This window comes from Zonotrichia leucophrys, chromosome 1A, assembly GCF_028769735.1.
Source record: "Zonotrichia leucophrys gambelii isolate GWCS_2022_RI chromosome 1A, RI_Zleu_2.0, whole genome shotgun sequence".
Lineage (NCBI taxonomy): Eukaryota > Metazoa > Chordata > Aves > Passeriformes > Passerellidae > Zonotrichia > Zonotrichia leucophrys.
The window spans coordinates 1,449,347-1,468,448 of record NC_088170.1 but is presented as its reverse complement, the minus strand read 5'-3'; the positions used below and the strand labels follow the sequence as shown (position 1 = coordinate 1,468,448).

Genomic DNA, 19,102 nt, shown 5'->3' with positions numbered 1-19,102 from the left:
AAGTAATCTCCAAGAGTAAAGGAAGGTCTTTACTGCCACTCCTATTTTTGAACAATTTTCTTCCTTATGTCTCATGCAAGGGGCTGAAAATGTAAACATCAGGAATAATTTGATAGGCATCTCACAGTAAAGAGACAATTCAGTAGGACCTTTGCATATCCTAATACTAAGAAGTTAGACAGGTCCAAAATATAATTGGAACGTTATTCTATTGCTTTGCTGTCCTTTGGTAAGAAAACTATTCTTTGATAGATCTGTAAGTCCTTAGTTGGACAAGAAAATCCCCAAGACTGAAATTCCCCCAGCAACCCTCCAAGAATAGTTGGAGGAGTTTAGAAGCTCCAAGAGCTTCTAAAAGCCAAATTTATTATTTATGTATAATTTGTCTCTGGTTCTTTGGTGTGGAATGGGTACCCAAGGTTTGTTCTGGCAGTAGGTTTCCTACTCTTTTATATTCTTACCAAGTCTGTTCCTAGGACTGGCAACAAAAAGAAGAGGAAAATTAATGCTGAGAAATTAATAATCCATAGCAGTAGAGTAGCATAACTAAAGCATTTAAAATTGTATAGGCAGTGAAACCAGGATGTCTTATTATTAAACTGCAAATGTCTTCCCTCTTTCTACCTGACATTGACTGCAAGCTGCACATTTACAGTATTTGTTGCTCAGGGTTGGAGCATTTACGTGTCAGCAAAAATAAAATATTAAAGGAGCATTTGGCCAAGTTTCAATGAGAGTAGTTGAAGACTCATTCCACCAAGGGTTTTTATGTAACTTGGCTTTGCAGCTCAATATTAAGGGTTGCAAATGTATTCTCTGTTGGACTGTAGGAATCACTTGAATTCAGATTTAAGGTGATATTTATATGTTTTTGTTTGTGTTTTTAAACAGTATTTTCCTTCCAGCAGATTAAAGTGCATTCTGTTGCAATTCTATTTTTTTTTAAATGTGTTTTAGGAAGGAAAACCTTTCATGCTTCCAAAGGTTGGCCCTAAAGCTGCTGTGCTGTCAGTGTAATGTTGGGCCTGTGTATGAAGATTTGCTTGTCACAGCCATTCCTGCTGGCTAGACAAGGCATTGTAAGAATAATTAATTTAACCTGTGCTTTAGAAATGAAGGTGGTCTGGCTTCTGATTTCCTGCTACTAATACAAAGTAGGAATCAAAGAAAACAGACCTCAAGGAACAAGCTTCAGTCTGGTTCTTTGTCCTGTAGCTGCTTTAAAGGTTTTCTTCCAATTACAGAATAGATATACATAATTAGGCAATTTCTTTTAGGACTATAGGAAAGCAAAACCTGGCTTGTCTGGTTGATTGTCCAGCAAGCTTCCAGTGGGTTTTGTGTCATTGTGCTGTGGGAGGCACTGAAAAGTGACAAGCAAGGGGTGTCATGTCCAGTGTTATAATTGGCAGTGATTTGTTTCTCATGTCTCAGTCCTTGGAATTGTGCTGGGTGAGGTACAGCATTGCCTTTCCATGGGACATCCATGGCCTGCAAGGCCTGGAAAACCAAGAAATTCCTACCTGGATGAGACTTTGTGTCAGATTAATTTACTGAATTTTAGGGAAGATCTGGTGTTCATTTACTCTGAGCGTACTGAAAAGCATTGCAGAGGACATAAGTAATCTCTGAGGAGCTGCTATAATTCGTTCATAAAGGAAGGGTGGCATTCTTCTGGAGGTGTAAGAAAATTTTCATAATGGAAAATACCTCCCCCAAGGGGTTTTGAGGAAGTTCCAGTTAAGATCACCACCTATAAAGAAGTCAGAGACAACTCTGTAACAAAATTTCAATAAAAGACCAGCTGTGGTAAAAACCTGATACTGAGGTTTAACAATGAACCAAAAATCCAAGAAAGATGAGACAATTGCACTAAATCTTGTGGGCCTTTCAAAGCACTGCTGCTTTCTAAAGGACATAAAACCAGTCTGTAGGTATTTTTCTGGGAGTGTGGAGGACAAGGCTCTGGTGCTTATCAATACCATTTGTAGCATAATTTAGGAGGATTTTTATCACAAACTTAGGAATCTGATAGTGAAACTTCACTTATTTTAAAGGACAGCGTGATAAAGGTTACCAGTGGCAGAATAACTGGAATCTGTGTCAGAAATCTTTGAAAGCAGCAAGGTCAGCAGTGAAGATTAAAGGTCATGCCAAACTAGCACAGGTCCTGTATTGTGTAAACTCAGTTTTCCTAATGATGGAAGGAAATGGCCTGGAAGCTGTTCTCCTCAAAAGGCTGAAAGAGCTCATAATCACTAAGTCCCCTAATCACTAATTACTGTGGACTACTAGGCACCCTGATATCTCTTAGAAAAGGGGAAAATAGATTTCCAAGTTTCCAAAGCAGAGAAGGATACAAGACACTTTAAAGTACAAAATGTGAATTAGGTGTAGTGTAATTAAATTCCAGACACATTAAGAGCCCAAAATAGAGAAATAATGAAGGGAAGGATAATAATTTGTATTAAATCTAGGAAAGCAGAAGCCTACTCTGTGTTTGGCTGTGTGAGTGAGGTTTTAGCTGCCATGGGAACCTGCTGTACTGCAGAGGGTGGGAGGGAATAAGAGGGGAAAAGGAAGAAGAATTTTTAACTTTAATACTTTTCTGTTTGTATAATCAAACCCTACAGGGCAGCAGAAGACAGGATTTACAGCCTCTCTCAGCTCAACAAACTACAGAGGGAGCTAGTCACATTCCTCACCTTTACCTAAACTTTAAAATTAATATTTCAGCAGCTGTGACCTTGTGGCAGGAAAAGCTCTGGGTGGGAATGAAATCTTCAAAACTTTCTTTTCCTTTCCTTCTGGTAAAGGACTTCACTGACTCTGTCCTCCCCCTTAATGGGTCTTTTCCCTCTTTTTGTTTGTGTTGGAGTTTTTTTCAAGTTGACAGGGACATTGCCCTATGGATTTTGGGCATCAGGGCAGAACAGGAAGGACCAGGGACTGGATAAGTTTTTGTGAATCTCTTGTCCACCCTCAAGCCTGTCTTCTCTCACACACTCCCCATTTTCTTTTTTTTTTTTTTTCCCCAAGCCCATTCCCCCTTGAATTCTTCTGTTTCCTGGAATTAAGCAATTAATAAGATCAGAGTTTTGGTTTTTTTGGTTTTTTTCTCTCCACAAAGCTTTGTCACGTGCCCCCTCAAACTTACAGCAACTTGCAAAGAAAACTACCCCTGGGAGCTGTTTAGGTGCTCCTCATGCTTCCCACCAGGGCACCCAGCCCCTTTGCTGAGCTGGTGTGCCCACTGTCCTGGAACTGATAGGAGGGGACAGAGGGAGAAAAACCTGAGCAGGTGGGGCAGGAGGATGGGGGGCAGACAAAAAGCAAATGCTCAGGCAAAACAAGAGACAAAACGAGTTCCCCCACCTGCATTCTCTTCCTCTCTCTACCTCCAGAATAAGATGCACACCCACAGACAGGGTCATTTCTGAGAGGAGGTTCTCCCCTCCAGTTTTCCCCCTTTCTGTGCATGCAAGTGTGGGTTCGCATGAGCAGCAGAGGAAGCTTACCTATGAAAACTGGCGGGCACCATCTCTGGGGATTCCTGCTGCCAGGTAAGATTTGGCTTTTCTTCTTCTCTTTGCTGCTCGACTTTTCGTAGAGGATGTCTCTCAGCTGGGCTCATGGGTGAGCTGTCCGTGTGCCCAGCCAGTGCAGCTCCTGTGCCTAAGGCTAAGGAGGCTTACTGCAGGGTGGAGGGGTTCCCAGAGGGGGAAGGATGTTCTCTCTCTCACTCCTGCACCCTGCATGAGCCAAGGGGCGCTCCTGGAGGTGCCCCAGCCTGTGCTCAGGGGCAGGGCTGTCCCTGGAGCCGACCCTCAGCACAGGTGCCCATGCCAGCCCTCGGGACGTGAGTGCCACCAGGCTGTGCCACAGGTGAGCCCTGGGAGCTCCTGGGGGGAAGGAGAGCAGGGAGGGCTCCCACAGCCCCGCAGCTGCAGGCAGGTGTGGAAGGGGGGCTCCGAGCCCCAGCTGTGGGCCCAGGGAGTCAGGGACAAGGTGTGAGCATGGCCAGCAGCTGTCCTTCAGGCAGTGTCACTCAGCTGCTCACACATCTGGAGTGCTGCAGTGTGTCACCCTGATTTTCTAAGATTTTCTAAGATTTTCTAAGCGTTCTGATGTTGACATTCTTGTAACGAAATTTCTCACACACTTTCTGTAAATAACTTATTGTATTGCATTCTTTTATAGAAGAAGAGAAATTTGATGGACTGCTGGTTTGTCATTGGAGAGGTGGGTGGATGGGTCACTCAGGAACAGGGTTTAGTGATGGACTCTCAGTGCTGGATCTACAGATGGACTCAATGATCTCAGGGGTCTTTTCCAGCCCAAACAATTCTATGATTCTATGTTTACCTTTTTCTGGCATTCCTGCCATATTTGGAAAGGAAGTGTTTAGACATTCTCTGTCCTCATTTTCTGTGTCACCAGAGAAATATGGTATGGTGACAACCTGAGGCCATCCTTGGATAGAACCAGAGATGTCCCTCACCTCCCACTGGAACTGAGTCTATTAGGAATAGTGCCACTGTAACACCAAGAGTGCCAAAAGAATTTGAGTGGCAAATCTGTGATTACAGTGAATCAGTCCTGTGTGATCTGGTTGCACCAAAGAGATGAAAACCAACATTGCAGCTGGCTGGGGTTCAGCTGGGCACATTTCTCTGTGCTCTGCCTTGTGTTAAATCTCCCATCAGAGGCATTGTCAGAGCAACCAGACTGATGCTCTGAGATACATGGCTGCAGGTGGCTCTGGAAACTACCAACATCCTTAAAGCTGTGCCTCAAGAGCAGCTGGGGATATATTAAACCTGTAGATATTTATATAGATATACCTGGGGATATATTAAACCTGCAGATATCTATACATATACCTGAGGATAAATTAAAACCTACAGATATCTATATATTTATACCTGGGGATATATTAAAACCTGCATGGATATCAGGCCTTCCTTCCACTCTTCAATTTGACAGTCAGACAATAAAATTTAACAAATTTTCTGCTGTAATAACGTGAGCATAAGTGTTGTTTAAGCTCTGCTGTCCATTTGAGATTTCTTTCAGCTCAGTGGAACACGAGCTTGCATGCTGCTGTCAAACATCAGTTTATTATATTCCACCACAGCAATTTTTTTGTGTTCTGACCAATCCTGGATGTGTGATGCAATGAAGGAGACCCTCTACACCTTTGCCATCTTCTCTAGCTGGCAGATGCTTTGCTCATAGATAAGGACAATTCATTGAGCTGTGGTGCATATGTTTTCCTTTTCCAGGTTTTGGGGTTTTTTCATTCCAAATTTGCTGTAAATATGCAGAATATTTCAAACCTTGCAGTAGAGGCTATTTGATGTGCTTCCATGGCAGCACACCTCATGTGATTGTCATAAAAGGATTTATGCTGGGAGGTACATGCTGGTTTTCCCCACTGCACAGGGTCAAAAGTGGGGTTCAGGTTCAAAAGTGTGACTTCTGTCAAGACATCAAGAAAATCAGAAGCAGAACAGGAATAGGTGCAATAAGTGTTCAGCAAGCACAAAATTTTATTTTTTTTATTGCAAAAACACCTCTATACTCCTTAATGTTGATAAGGAAATATATTAGAGTTCCTGTAAGGACAGTGTGAAATTGCAAACATTTCTCTTACATGTAGTCACAGCACTTATTGCAAATGATGGAGAGATCTTGGTGAAAATTGTGGTGTCATAAGCAAAGTCCTTTTGTCTTGTTGATATAAGACCAGAGCCTATGAGCAAATCTTAGCATCTAAAGATATACTTCTGTTATTTTCACCTGTATTTCTGGTAAAACAGGTGCCTGTTTGGGAAGCTATGAAAACACATGCATCCAGAGGTATAGACATAAAACCATACATATTTTAACTTATGTGAGATGTTTCTTCAGGCAAACATGAGAGAACAGGAACTTTTCCTATTCATATTTTCAGGCAGCAGTTCTGTAAAACATAGGACTGCCTAAAAGTGAACACAGAAGCTGATTTCATAAATATTTTCAGATCTGATTTAGAGATTGAAATTAAGAACAAAGTAGCGCAGTATGTAACTGGAGATTTAAGAATTGCTGATACCTTTTGTTTTCAAATTGCAGTATTTAGTTTTTCTTTACTTCTTTGTATTTACCTGCAAAGAAGCAAATTCACATTTTCCCTGAAACAATTGACCACTGAGCCCTAAGACTCTATGTAAAATGGTAAAGGAAACTAAACCTCTTTATTCTTGTGTAACTCATTAGCTGAAATCACACGATTAGAGCTAATGTTTCCATCTAAAACAATTCAAGTGCCTCATTAAGGGGGATAGATTTCCTTTGATCTAATTACTTCATGTCCCACATATATGGGAAATTCAGAGATCAGTGCTGAGAAATCTCTGCAGACCTGGTCACATCCAGAAACATGAATTTACATGTAGCCTTCAGAAATGTCATTTAAAATGTTAATGAGCCTTGTTCAGTCTGCTGGCAATGCTTGGCCAAATGCTTAATGAAATCACATTGATGATAGCCAGAGAGCGAAGATGATGGCTGTTTGCTGAGTATGATTTAATCTCCATTATTATAGGCAAGTGGATTGCAAATTTCCATAATTAAACATCCAGTGCGCTGGTCAGATTCTGTTGTAAAGTTTGGTAATTGCTGTTGTTGGGAAAACAGTTCAGCGGGGTGTTGCTGTCACATGATGAGCTTTTGAGGCTGAGCTAATGGGATGCCCTTTTAAAGTGTTCTCCATGTTTTCTGCTTTAGACGCAGAGGATACCATCATGGAGGTTTCATCCAAGGAAAATACTCACTTTTTCTCAAACAACACAATCATGCCCGTGGACCGATCTTCATTCAAATCCGAATCATCTGCATCCAAAGAAAAGCAGGCGTGTTGTGGAGGTATAAAGGTAGAGTAAGAGCTTTTGAATATTCCAGTAGGGACTTACAAAATCTCTCTTTTTTTTCTTTTTTAATGAATGATCCCTTTTTAAGTTCTGATTATGTCATGCTGAGTCAGAATGAAATTATTAGATACATTTCTAGGTCACAAGAAAATCTGCAGATCTGTATTTGGCTAATGTTTGGCAATCATCAAATATAATTTGTTGGCTGAGGCTTGCATATTGTGAGATCTTCAAGAACCATCCTAAAAAGTCCCTCTCTCTTCCTGATTGCTCCCCCTGAAGTTGAGAGCAGGACAGACAGATAGCAAAAGCAGCTGTCAGTGCAGATTGCTTTTTTTAAGACAGCAGCCATGGTATTCTGCTGGGCTCTCCAAACTAATATTGTGTTATGGTCTGTGTGTTTTGTGTGCTGTGTTATTAAAGCATGATTGTAATGGTCCTCATTCAAGAAAACTCTGCATGAGGTGACCAAAATTAAACTGCAGAAATATTATTTCTTTTTTACCACTTTTTCCACACCTCTGTCACCCCCAGGAAGTTTTTCCTGGAGCAGGGAGGTCCCTGCTCTGAGCCTGCCTGGAGGGAGCTGCACCTCCCTGCTCGGGACAGGGGCACAGCCCCAGCACAGGGCTCTGCTGCTGCCTCTGCCCCTTCTCCTGACACTCCTGGGTGAGGGCTCAACACCACCATGCAATGCTGAGATGATCTGAGTTACACAAAAAATGAGCTTTTGGCCTTGCTTCGTTCTTTTCATGGCGCACAGTCTTTATTTCTGTTGTTTTGTCCCCTCATTTAAACACTCATCTTCTTCCAGCTATTAATCCAGCTCCAGTCAGTGAAATGAGCAATAGTTGCCCTGAAGTCTATAAATTTTAAATGGTTTTGTTTTGAAATGAAAGATGAGTTGTTATTAAATGAATTATGTACCATAATATAATTCTATCACAGCTTCTCCATTTGCTTCAATGATAACCCAATCCTTTCAATGAATAAAACTTCAGTCACACATTAGCCAGTCAGGAATCAGTTTATTAGCTCCAGAAATAGAAAAGCAATATTATTTCAGCTCAGTTTCTGTCTCTTTAAAGTTGTGTCTTCTAGGAACCCAAACTGATATTACTAATGTATTTTTGTAGGAAGAAGCCCTCTCTCTTTTTTTGGTGAACTAACCCTTTTGGAGTTCTGATAAGGTCTTGCTGAGTCAGAAGAAAATTATTAAAGATATCTCCAAGTCATAAAAAAGTCTGCTTCAGGTTTTGCCTAATGTGTTAAGAAAACAATATACAGATACAACAGGTTGTTTTTACCAATTATCAGCCTTCCTATGTCTTAAAATTGCCTTCATTAACTAGAAAGATGTGGTGAAATATGTGACAAACCAGAGAAGAACGAAATCATGAATGAAATCATGTGTACCTTTCTGTCCCAGGCCCAGCTCAGGAGTGCCTTTCCACCACTGCACACTTGGGACAGAAGCAAACCCAGTAAAAAAATTTGTTCCAAAGACATTCAGAAGCATTTCAAGTTGTAGTTTAACTATACAATTTTCCTGAAAAAAACTTATGTGCTACCACATTGCTATTTAAAATCCAAGGGCATAAAAATACAGAAATTGTAAAATATTATGACAGTATTTGTACTGGAGAGTCTTTTGAGAGATGCTGCTGTAGGAAAAAAGACCCAGAGAGGGTTTTTAAATGTTTATTTACCCCCAACTGTTTCTGAAGGAGGTATAACCAGTCCTAAAGTGACACAGAGATATTTGAATATACATGAATTTGCATCCAGCAGTGCTGTTATTGCCACTGTGCCTTGTCAAATGAGGTGTTGTGAGGTTTGCACTGGAGGTGAGTACATTGCTCAGAGCAGCTGGTTACTGGGAGTGTGATTGACAGAGAAGATTAAGGAGCTGCACATGGTTCTAGACTTCTAAATAAAACCTTAATGTGTCTCTTAACTTCTGGGACTGGGTTTTACACAAAGCATCTATATTTGTATTCATTTTGGGTCCACACCACCTGTACCTGAAGGTTGAAAGCAAAGCTGTGGTTTCCATGACCAATTCCACTGTGTGTGATTATCTGTGCAGCAAATAAACTGAGCTGGGCTGCATTCAGTGAGGGCAGATTTAGGCAACAGGTCTGCAGGAACAGAGTCCACTCTGAGGACCCTGCACTCCCACCACAGGCACTGCAGACCAGCCTTTCGGGTTAATTCTGTGGGAAAGGAGCTCAGTCTGTACCTCTGAAGTACAAACCAAAGCACTGTGAAGGGACGTGGACTTTAATTTCCAAAGCCCACTCCTGATTCAGAAGGACATGCTAAAACAGATGCAGTGATAGCTGAGAGAAAACTGTCTCTGCAAAGTAGAGGGGAGAAGGTGCAAAATGCAGGGTGCACTCTGAGGAAAATGCATCTATTAGTAGAAGAGTGTTGCCTGGCAGGTTCATCTCACAGAACATGTAACACATTTAAAAATGTTCAAAAACTCACCTCCCCACCAAGCCACACTTAGCATTTACCCATATGGTTACTGTGTAAGAAAAAATCACAGGTTTCTGTCTTTCAACAGAACAGTAACTTTGGCCTCTACCTGAAATTAGAGTCAATTCAGTTTTTATCAATATTGCTTGTAAGAGATTAACAAATCAGCAATCTAGCATTTACTAAGAAGTAGGAGGAATATTGGTTTGGCTGTTTGGCAAAAGAAGAGGTAGGAATGCAGGACACGTTTAAAAATAATTAATGTATCTTCTGTACTGCCTGATTTTGATCACTGTCTTTTTTTTTTCACAGATATTTCTTGGTGCACTGTCTTTTGTTTATTTTGCTAAAGCACTGTCAGGAAGTTATCTAAAAAGTACTATCACACAAATAGAAAGAAGATTTGACATCCCTTCCTCTTTGGTTGGTGTTATTGATGGAAGTTTTGAAATTGGTACGTGCTGTAGAAACACATTTTTATTTTCAGAAAAAAAAAGAGTGATGCAGTTTGTTCTGAGGAATGATTGCATGAATCTCCCTGAAACATAAAACTGAGCAAGATTCACCTGGTGAAAATAAGTGAGTCTATCAGTACGATTATGTTCATTAGGATTAGGTTGCTAATGCAAGCAATTCAGCATAGACATTAAAAAAATGTAAGTTGATAAGCTAAGCATGTGGCTAATTTTAATTTGGTAAGTTAAACATGTGACTAATAAACATTTTGCGTGTTGAATTAGAATTTTCCTTCATGGATTTCTGCAGGCAGAAATCCACCTCCCCCACAGGTGTTTGTCCTTTGTGATCTCCATTATTATAGGAACAGGTTATTAAGCATTATTAAGCATTATTTTTATTAAGCATTATTAGTATTAAGCATTATGTCCATTATTAAGCAGCAGGAGAACAAACCTTTAATTATAATCTACATTTCCTGTCCAGTCCCTCTCCTTCCCTCTCACACTAAAGTTTCCAGCATGTCATTGTCTCACAATTTCAGATCACTGAATTTATCTCATGGGTGTTCTGTGGACTGTGGTACTCACTGGAATGAAATCTTGGCCTAAGTGTGTAAAACTCAGCTTGATTCCTCCTTTTTCTGCCTTTCTGGTTATTTGCTCTCTTCAGCTGGCACAGGCTTTCTCCTCTTTTCCAGCTGTTTATCCAAAGGTCTATGGTTTTCCTAGCACAGGAGGCACTGGGCTCCTGCAGAATGCCTGGAAAAGGGAGAAAGGCCATTCCCACCAAATCAGTGCCTGTACTACAAACTGGGAATTGTGGTTTTAGGGGATCTCTTATCAACAAGCAGTAAAACTCAGTTTTCCTTTTGTACTCTCGAAGGGAACCTCCTAATCATAATTCTAGTGAGCTACTTTGGAGCAAAGCTTCACAGGCCAAGAATAATTGGAGCAGGCTGCTTAATTATGTCAGCTGGAACATTCCTAATTGCAATGCCCCAGTTCTTCATGGGAAGGTAAGTGCAGAGTGATCCCTGTTTTCCAGCTGGGCTGTGCACACTGAATGGCACTCACTAAAACATTTAGGCATTGGTTGTGATGATAGAAATAGGCATATGGGGATGCGGTTACTTAATTTAAAATTTTTTGGTGAAAAGATTTATTACTGTAGAGCAAATAATTATTTTATAAATATAAAAATATTGTTTATCATTAAAAATAATTAATTATTTTATAATTTATTACTGTAGAGCAAATAATTTAACATGTATACTCTTTTTAGTTGTAATCAGCTTTTTTTTAAAAATGAGTCTCTGATTTTGACTGGCCACATTTTGGTGTGGTTTGGGAATTGTTGAAACGACAGTAAAGAACTGATGACTAAACTCAGGAAGACAATCTCAGCACAAGCCAGAGGATACACCAGTGTCTGATAAACTCAGTCCAAATTAATGTATCATAGTAAAGTTCCTGTTAAACTGAAATTAATCACTGTTGCAAAAAGAACCAACAGGACAATTTTCATGTACAGCTGCAGTACAAACAGAGCTCTGTTTATCCCCTGTAAAGCACCACTGGCAATGGATCTAGATGGATTCTTATGGATGCAGATGAAATTTGCATTTTAGTGATTTAGGCCTATCTGGTAGTTCAATATTTGCTTGCTTTTTCTCATCAGTACTTATGGATAAATACAAGTTTGTTTTCCAAACAGATACAGGTATGAAAGATTCTCTTCCACCATCAATTCCACTGTCAGCCTCTCTCCATGTCTGCAGGATAAAAGCCAGACTCCACTCTCAGCCCTGGAGAAATCCCAAGCTAAAATAAATGCAGGTGAGAATTGTCTCTGTTAAATCCTGGGGCTGGTAGTGCTTTGCTGTCATTGGTATTTCCCAAATCCTTCTGTCAGGAGATCCCAGTTTTCATTAGATAGCAGTGAAAGAGTTTTCTAAAAAGGAGTGGGGTGGCAAATGTATAAAACCAGCAAAATTGTACTATCTTTGAGGCAACTCATGCTAAAAATTTTTCTACCTTAGGCCATTTCACAGTTTTCCTACTGTTTCTCCCACAACAGAAGTATTTTAGGAGCCCTGAGCTTTGAGTGTCACAGTGCTACTGCAAACACATGGTTGCTGTCTCTTGCTGTGCCCCCAGGGTGTGAGAAGGAAGCAGGCTCCTCCATGTGGATCTATGTTTTGCTTGGAAACCTCCTGCGTGGAATAGGTGAAACCCCCATCCAGCCCCTGGGAATTGCATACATTGATGATTATGCTGTCGAAGAGAATGCTGCCTTATATATTGGTAAAATAAATGTAACTGCTTTTTCCTCGTGCATTTCTCCCCAGAGGAGAGAACTGAGTCGTTATGAATAATGGAATGAATTTTATTGAATTAACTTGCCCTGATTGTTTTGTTTGCATAATTTCCAATATTAAAGTTTATTTAACAGTCATGTACACCCAAGGGACCAAGTTCCCATTTAATTATACCAGCACAGTTCCATTATCTTAATTTGGTGAAAGAATTTGACCTTGGGTTCCTGCTGTTACCTTAATCTTCCTAATTCTTCTGGATGTGGGCTGCTGAGCCTCTGTGCACATTCAGTTCTCTGGAAAGTGATAAAAACAGGCTCTCTTTTAAGCACTTAAAATAGAATTTCAGTGGGCACTCAAAACATTCCCTCCAGATTCGTGTAGGATTATAAACAATAGTACTGAAGCTTTAGGAAGTTGGGATCACCATTTTTTGTGTTCATTGTATGATGGCTGTACCTGAAATATTACCAAAAGTCCTATCTCATCTGCTCTTAACAAGTTTCCAGGCAAAAGGCAAAAAATCAGATTCTCTCTGTAAAAGATTCAGTCTTCCCAGATTTCCAGGTGAATTTTTTCAAATTCAAAGTATTCAGAAAGTTTGGCTGAGGGTGTATTGAAACATATCAACAGTGGAAACCAAAGCAAAGGGATTTCTCAGCCTGTTCAGGGCCTACCTCAACTGAAAGCAATCAGTTAACTTTAAAAAAATGACATTTGCTCCCCAGTTACTGTGATCCTGTCAGCTAAAGCATTTCTAGCAATTGTAGATTGGTGCTGCTGTTGAGTTCAGGCCATTCAGTTCGCTGACATTTTTTCCTTCAGGCTGAATGTTACTCTTTAATTGGATAACAATAAAAAGTGTCGTCATAGTGGGGGAAATTTTATTGATGACTTTTTTTCTTCTTGGAAATAATTCAATTTGTGTAACTGTGTCTTTCAATATTTCAATGTGTTTCAATACAATATTTCAATGTGTGTCTCTTGCTGCCCATCACGTGCCATAACCTGCTGTCAGATGCAGAAGAACCAGTGCCCTTTTTTAGCTCAGGAGTGTAACAGTGCCCTGTTTTCCCTTCCAGGCTGTGTGCAGACAGTGGCAATTATAGGGCCAATATTTGGCTTTCTCCTGGGATCCCTGTGCGCCAAACTCTACGTTGACATTGGCTTTGTGGATCTGGGTAAGTCAGAGTACTCAGGCTTAAAAAACCCAGTCAGGGTTTTTAAATAAAGGCTCCAAAATGCCTATTTTTGGCCAAGAACTCTGGTATCTGCTAGGCATGGGGGGCTAGCAGGGGTAGAGTGGGCACTCCATGAAATGAGAAGGATACAGCAGTGTAGGGCTCCATGCAGAATAGGCTGGCGAGGAGGATGGGGGTAGAGGAAGAAGGAGCTCTGACTCTTCCTCAGCCCCAGCAGATCTGCAGCAGGAGCCTCCAGGAGATGCTCTGCTAAGGAGGCTCTGGGGAGACCATGGGAGCCAGGAGGAAACAGGACTGAGGCTCAGGATCCTGCATGTGCCTTTTTAATAGTTGTTGCCTAGAAAAGTGGTTTGGCAGGGGGCACCAAATCTCCTGATTGCTCTTCTTCTGAGAAAACAATAATAATAAAAAATCAGGAGGAAACCAGTTTTTTTCCTGGGGTTTTTGTGCAGAACAGCCTGGCTGGGAGCAGGTGAGTGGCCACCTGGACTGCCCCAAATGCTGGTGCTTGCAGCATCTCTGGGGATGTGCAAGTGGCACAGCAGTGTCAGGGCCGGCAATCAGTGAGTCCTCAGCATGTCCCCACAGCTGCTCCTGTAAAACACCCACAGTGAGAGAGCACAGCTGGACCTGGATGGAAAAACCACCCTGCAAACCCTCCTTCCTTAGCAGCAGCACATATCCTCCAGATGTGTTTATTTGATATAAGGGTCTTCTTGATATAAGGAGGAGATATAAATATGTATTTATTTGATATAAGGAGCTCTCCATGAACTCTTGGAGATTTATATCACAGCTGAGATATCTCAGCCGCCTCAGATGGCTTAAAATCAGCAGGATGACTTCTGTGGCAGTGTTGGAAACAGAAAAGTTTTAATAAGAGGCAAAATAACAAAGCTTTTTACAGAGAAAAAGCGAGCCAGAGGCAAGAGGTTCTTGCTCCTGGCAAAACACCCTACAAAAGCCATTAGTTCCTTTGTTCTCTTATTTTTCTAGTAAATTGCTTAGGCAGAACTTTTTGGCTCCTGTCCAACTGGCTATCCTTAATTTTGAGGTGACTGCCAGGTCCTATGAGATGTCCTTTTACCTAATTGAGGAGAGAAACTTCTGGGCTTTTTTTCCTTTTTTAGGAGACAAAGGACAGTTTTGTCACTCCATAAACAGGATGCACATCCCTACATTGATTTGTTTCTCCTTTTCCCCTTTGTGCAGACAGCATCACCATCAGCCCCAAGGACGCGCAGTGGGTGGGGGCCTGGTGGCTGGGCTACCTGATAGCTGGGCTGATCAGCATCCTGGCTGGCATCCCCTTCTGGTTCCTGCCCAGGCACCTGCCCAGGCCCCAGGGCAGGAAGGACTCCAGCACCTCCTCTGAGCACTCCAGGTTCATCACTGAGGACAGCAAGGACCAAGGCGCATCCTCCTGGCAGCAGGCGAAGCTTGCAGAGATGGCAAAAGGCAAATCGCTTGAGTTTTCTTCCTGATTGTTCAGATTTTCTCTCAGAGGCTTTTAGACTTAAAATTTTAGACTTACTGAGTCCCTATTTTAATGGTCTCAGAATTCTGTTTTTTCCCTTTCACTCTCCAACTCCATAGTACACACAAAAAGGTCTCTTCAATGTTCCCTGGACTTGCTATTGCATGAGAAATGGCTGAGATTTGTAAAATTACAATAGTGGCCCAGCACATATCATGAAGTTCTGCAAAAATGTTTTATTCACATGTAGTGACTGTTGCAGAAGTGGTGCTCAAAAAAAACCCAGCCCTTGATTTTTGCTAATTATTTTTTTCCTGCATTAGGAAAACATTTACAATACCTGATCAGAATGTAGATGGGCACAGAGCAGCTTCAGTATTAGAGGGAGCTGTCTGGATTCAGACAGGATCTGGTCTGCACAATTGCATTTCCTTGGCCTTGCTTTGCCAAAAGCATTTTCCCTCAGAACTTGGATCTGCAGCTCAGTATTTCTGTGTTTACTGTCAGCTGTGCCGAGCGCTCTTTGCCCCAAATTAAGCTAAACAGTTCTGTGACTGTTGAGGACACAGAGAAACCAAATCATTCCTGATTTATGGTGGAAAGAAGGTATTTAAAACAAGATCTCTCTTCTGGGGAATTGATGCTTAGTGTTTTGCTCCACTGTTCCTCCCTGCAGATGGGGGAGATGTTAGGAACATCAGGGAACCTCACAGACTCCCTCTGAAATGTTTTGTATTTTGGGGCTTTTTGGAAGGGGCACACATGTTACAAAGCATTACTCCAGCAGTAATCCTCTCTCTGGCCTACTTGTTATTTCTGCTGTTTTGTCTTGCAGACTTCTTGCCATCGCTGAAGAACCTCTTTGGGAATCCAGTTTACATTCTGTATTTGTGTGCAAGTATTATTCAGTTCAATTCTTTGATTGGCATGGTGACATATAAGCCAAAGTATATTGAACAACAGTATGGGCAGACATCTTCAAAAACTAACTTTGTTATAGGTAATGCTATAGCTGCCTCTTGATATCTTTAAAATGGACATTTTAGGAGTGGCATATACATATAGGAAAAATTGTGGTTTTTTTAAGGTTTGTTAATTTCTTCTCCTTCCTTGTCTGACATTAAGTAATAGCTCATAGATGGTAAGTTATTTCATTTCTGCTTCAGCACCAATTAACTCTGACTTTATCTATGCAAGACTTACTGTAAAAGTTTACATGATTTGATATCTTAATTCCCATTTCACCGGAAATCTGAAAAGTCCTTCCCCTTCCTTTCCCTTCCCCTTTCCCTCTACATCATTTGTACATACCTAATGTATGTACAATACAAGAAAATAACTGAGAAATAATTTTAAAGCAGTTCACATAAATTTATCATCAGACAGATCTGCTGCCTTGATGGCTTCCCATTTATTTCAACAAAACAAAGATCAGTTCAGTGAGTGCTGAGGGTGACTCTCTGCAGAGATTGTTGTTAAATAAAAGGAAAAAAAGTCATATCCCAAGCTGCCCCTTACAGCACAAGAGAGAGAAGCTGCTTCAGTCTTTGGGTACAGAAATCAGCATTTTTATAGCCGACTTCATGAGGGTGGACTGGACTGCCCAGCTGCTGAACCTGCATGTGGGGTTCAGCTCCAGAGGTCCAGGGCTTCAATAGCATTAGCAGCAAAGAGGTTTACATCTCCCCAGCCCAGAGGGAGCTGCCTTGTTCCAGAGCAGCATTAGTTGCGCAGCAACAGAGGTCTATATGTGCAGAAAAGCTGATATGATCCATTGTGCTATGTTAATTCCATTCAAGATAGAAGCTGGAATTTCCTGGCACCAAACTCCTCAAAGCAAGGAGAAATCTTCAAGTACAGTTGATGGCCAAAGAAAGTCCAGAAAACAATCCCTACATTCAGTGTAGAACTTCTCACTGTATTTAAAGATTTTCTGGAGCTAAGCTTTCAGGTATGTGCAAAGTGAGTGCGGATTAGGAACCATTTGATTTCTCTGAGCACAGGGACTATATCCAGCAGGGAGTGTGTGATGGCTTGGTTAGGGGAGGATCCTGCTCAGTGGCTGTCCCTGCAATAAGGTGATTTTAATTCCTCCTTCTCCTTTCTCTCCAAATCCACCCTTCCTAAGGAGTCTGAGGGCTGACTCAGACTCACAGTGCTTATTTCTCTTTCACAACATCTTTTACTCCTTCTTCTTAAAAAAAAAAAAAAACAAAACAAAACAGTTTCTATCACAATCTCTGATAGATTTCAAAATTGTCAGAGCAATTTGAAGCACTAAAAAAATTTAAAAGGCAGGTCTTGCTCTGGCTTTTGTAACATTAGATAAAACTAAATTTAGGAATCAGCAGATGACTCCACTGACAAACTAATTGTGGAAAAAACCACCTAGCTTAAGAAATTGGAAAAGCATTATCTAAACTTTATCCATAATCTCTCTGTCAAAGAACCAGCAAAGAAGCATGTGCTTGGGAATAAGTTTTTCAAAGCTGTCCTAGCACCTTTGTAACACTCCAAGAATCAGTCTAAGTCTGGACAAAATAAAATGCCCTGACTGAAGATCTTTTGTGTTTTGCTCCTTCATCTGATTGCTGCAGCTGTTTTTGTGCTGACAAGGTTAGCCCATCGAGCTGGGGTTTTCATTAATACAGAATTTTCTGTTTGATTTCAGGTCTTATTAACATTCCTGCTGTGGCCTTTGGCATATTCTCTGGAGGACTGATCATGAAGAGATTTGGAGTCGGTGTTGTGGGGGCTGCAAAGCTTTCCCTGGGATCATCCTTCTTTGGTTACCTTTTGCTGCTCTCCTTGTTTGCCATGGGCTGTGGGAACTCGGAGGTGGCCGGGCTGACTGTGTCCTACCATGGGTATGCTGGCAGGGCAGAAAGGGCCACTGCAAACCCAACTCCTTCCTCACTTTGTCTCACAAAGTAGATCTTGTTGAAATGAGAGTGGCTGACCTGAATGTGCTTCCCACAAATATGATTCAAATCAATGGAAACCACTCCATTCCACTGGGTGTTGTGTCATGACCCTCTCATGATTGTGGTAAAAACCAGTGAGGTTTATGTCACAAGTGCAGATTATTTTTCTGATTACTTTTTAATTATCATTGCCATGGGACCCATCCTATTAGCCCAGTGATTCCTGGCAATGTGAGTAGCTCAGTAGGGGGGCAGGGATTCAATTAATTGTTTCTTGCCTTCGTGTGCCACTGAACAATGAATGGCATTTAATAGCCTTTGAACTCAAAACTGAAGGATTCATGGATTAACCATGAGGTACACCTGAGGCTAACATTTTACCCATGCTATTACTCTGTAAAACTAACTTTTTGGGAGGAGTTTCCAGCACTGACTCACAGCAGCTGCTCCACTGGTATCTGATGACTGAATTTGACAGAGAGCTGTCGTGCAAGGTATCAGACACCCAGTTTGGATGAATCCCATTCTGATCAGTTCCTTGCAAACTTCTACAGAGACCATTTCCCATGAGTAACTCACTGCCTTCTGTGCCACTTGCCCAGTTGTGTTAAAGCTGCATAACCAAAACCTTAGAAAATCTGAGAAAATGCACAAATATAAATTGGTAGTTGTCACTCTTAATAAAGTAAATACTTTCACACAGTAGGTGGTGAGATAGTGTGAAAACCTTTGGATAACAGAGAAATGAGGATTTGCGCTGCTGTTTGGGTGTGAAGAGACAACATTTAATGGGCTACAGAGGGAAGGGGTGGCCAGGTGCTCCTGGCAGAGAGCATCACCCCGCAGTGATCGGGGGTTCCTCTGCTGGGCAGCTCCTCTGCAGCTCCTCTTTTATCCCACAGAGCTGAAGCAGTGAGTGACTACGAGCAAGCCCTGTTTTCAGAGTGCAACTCAGGCTGCTCCTGCTCCAGGAACGACTGGGACCCCATCTGTGGGGAGAATGGGGTCACCTACGTGTCCCCCTGCCTGGCCGGCTGCCGTGCGTCCAACGGCACCGGGAAAAACACCGTAAGGCAACCCTGCATTGCTGTGTGAGATGGGACATTGATATCTGGTAAAAGGTGGGAGATAATCTTCATTTCCATGGGAGGTGGGATCATTCTTTCTGATACAAGGTGTGAGAAAATCCTTCATTTCTGTGTGAAGTGGGCTCTTTCTTTCTGATACAAGTCATTGTGGAAAACACCATAAAACCCTTCATTTCCATGTAAGGTGGGATCTTTATTTCTGATACAAGTCATTGTGGAAAACACCATAAAACCCTTCAT

General features: G+C 41.5%; 1 protein-coding gene across 4 annotated transcripts in view; it reads left to right on the top strand.

Moving 5' to 3' along the window:
• The first annotated feature begins 3,227 nt into the window (after positions 1-3,227).
• The window catches only part of LOC135459096 (solute carrier organic anion transporter family member 1C1-like), a 32,993-nt gene continuing 17,118 nt past the window's right edge, over positions 3,228-19,102 (top strand). For 3 of the 4 annotated variants that reach the window (XM_064734758.1, XM_064734741.1, XM_064734765.1), the window contains exons 1-11: positions 3,228-3,563; positions 6,772-6,917; positions 9,711-9,852; positions 10,740-10,872; positions 11,571-11,692; positions 12,014-12,160; positions 13,254-13,352; positions 14,586-14,831; positions 15,686-15,850; positions 17,522-17,717; positions 18,677-18,842. In XM_064734758.1, the coding sequence (XP_064590828.1) occupies positions 3,479-3,563; positions 6,772-6,917; positions 9,711-9,852; positions 10,740-10,872; positions 11,571-11,692; positions 12,014-12,160; positions 13,254-13,352; positions 14,586-14,831; positions 15,686-15,850; positions 17,522-17,717; positions 18,677-18,842 (1,647 nt within the window). In that variant the 5' untranslated portion in view covers positions 3,228-3,478. Of the gene's footprint in view, positions 3,564-3,767; positions 3,886-6,771; positions 6,918-9,710; positions 9,853-10,739; positions 10,873-11,570; positions 11,693-12,013; positions 12,161-13,253; positions 13,353-14,585; positions 14,832-15,685; positions 15,851-17,521; positions 17,718-18,676; positions 18,843-19,102 lie in introns of those variants that run through there. The other variant, XM_064734750.1, reaches the window with a different exon arrangement.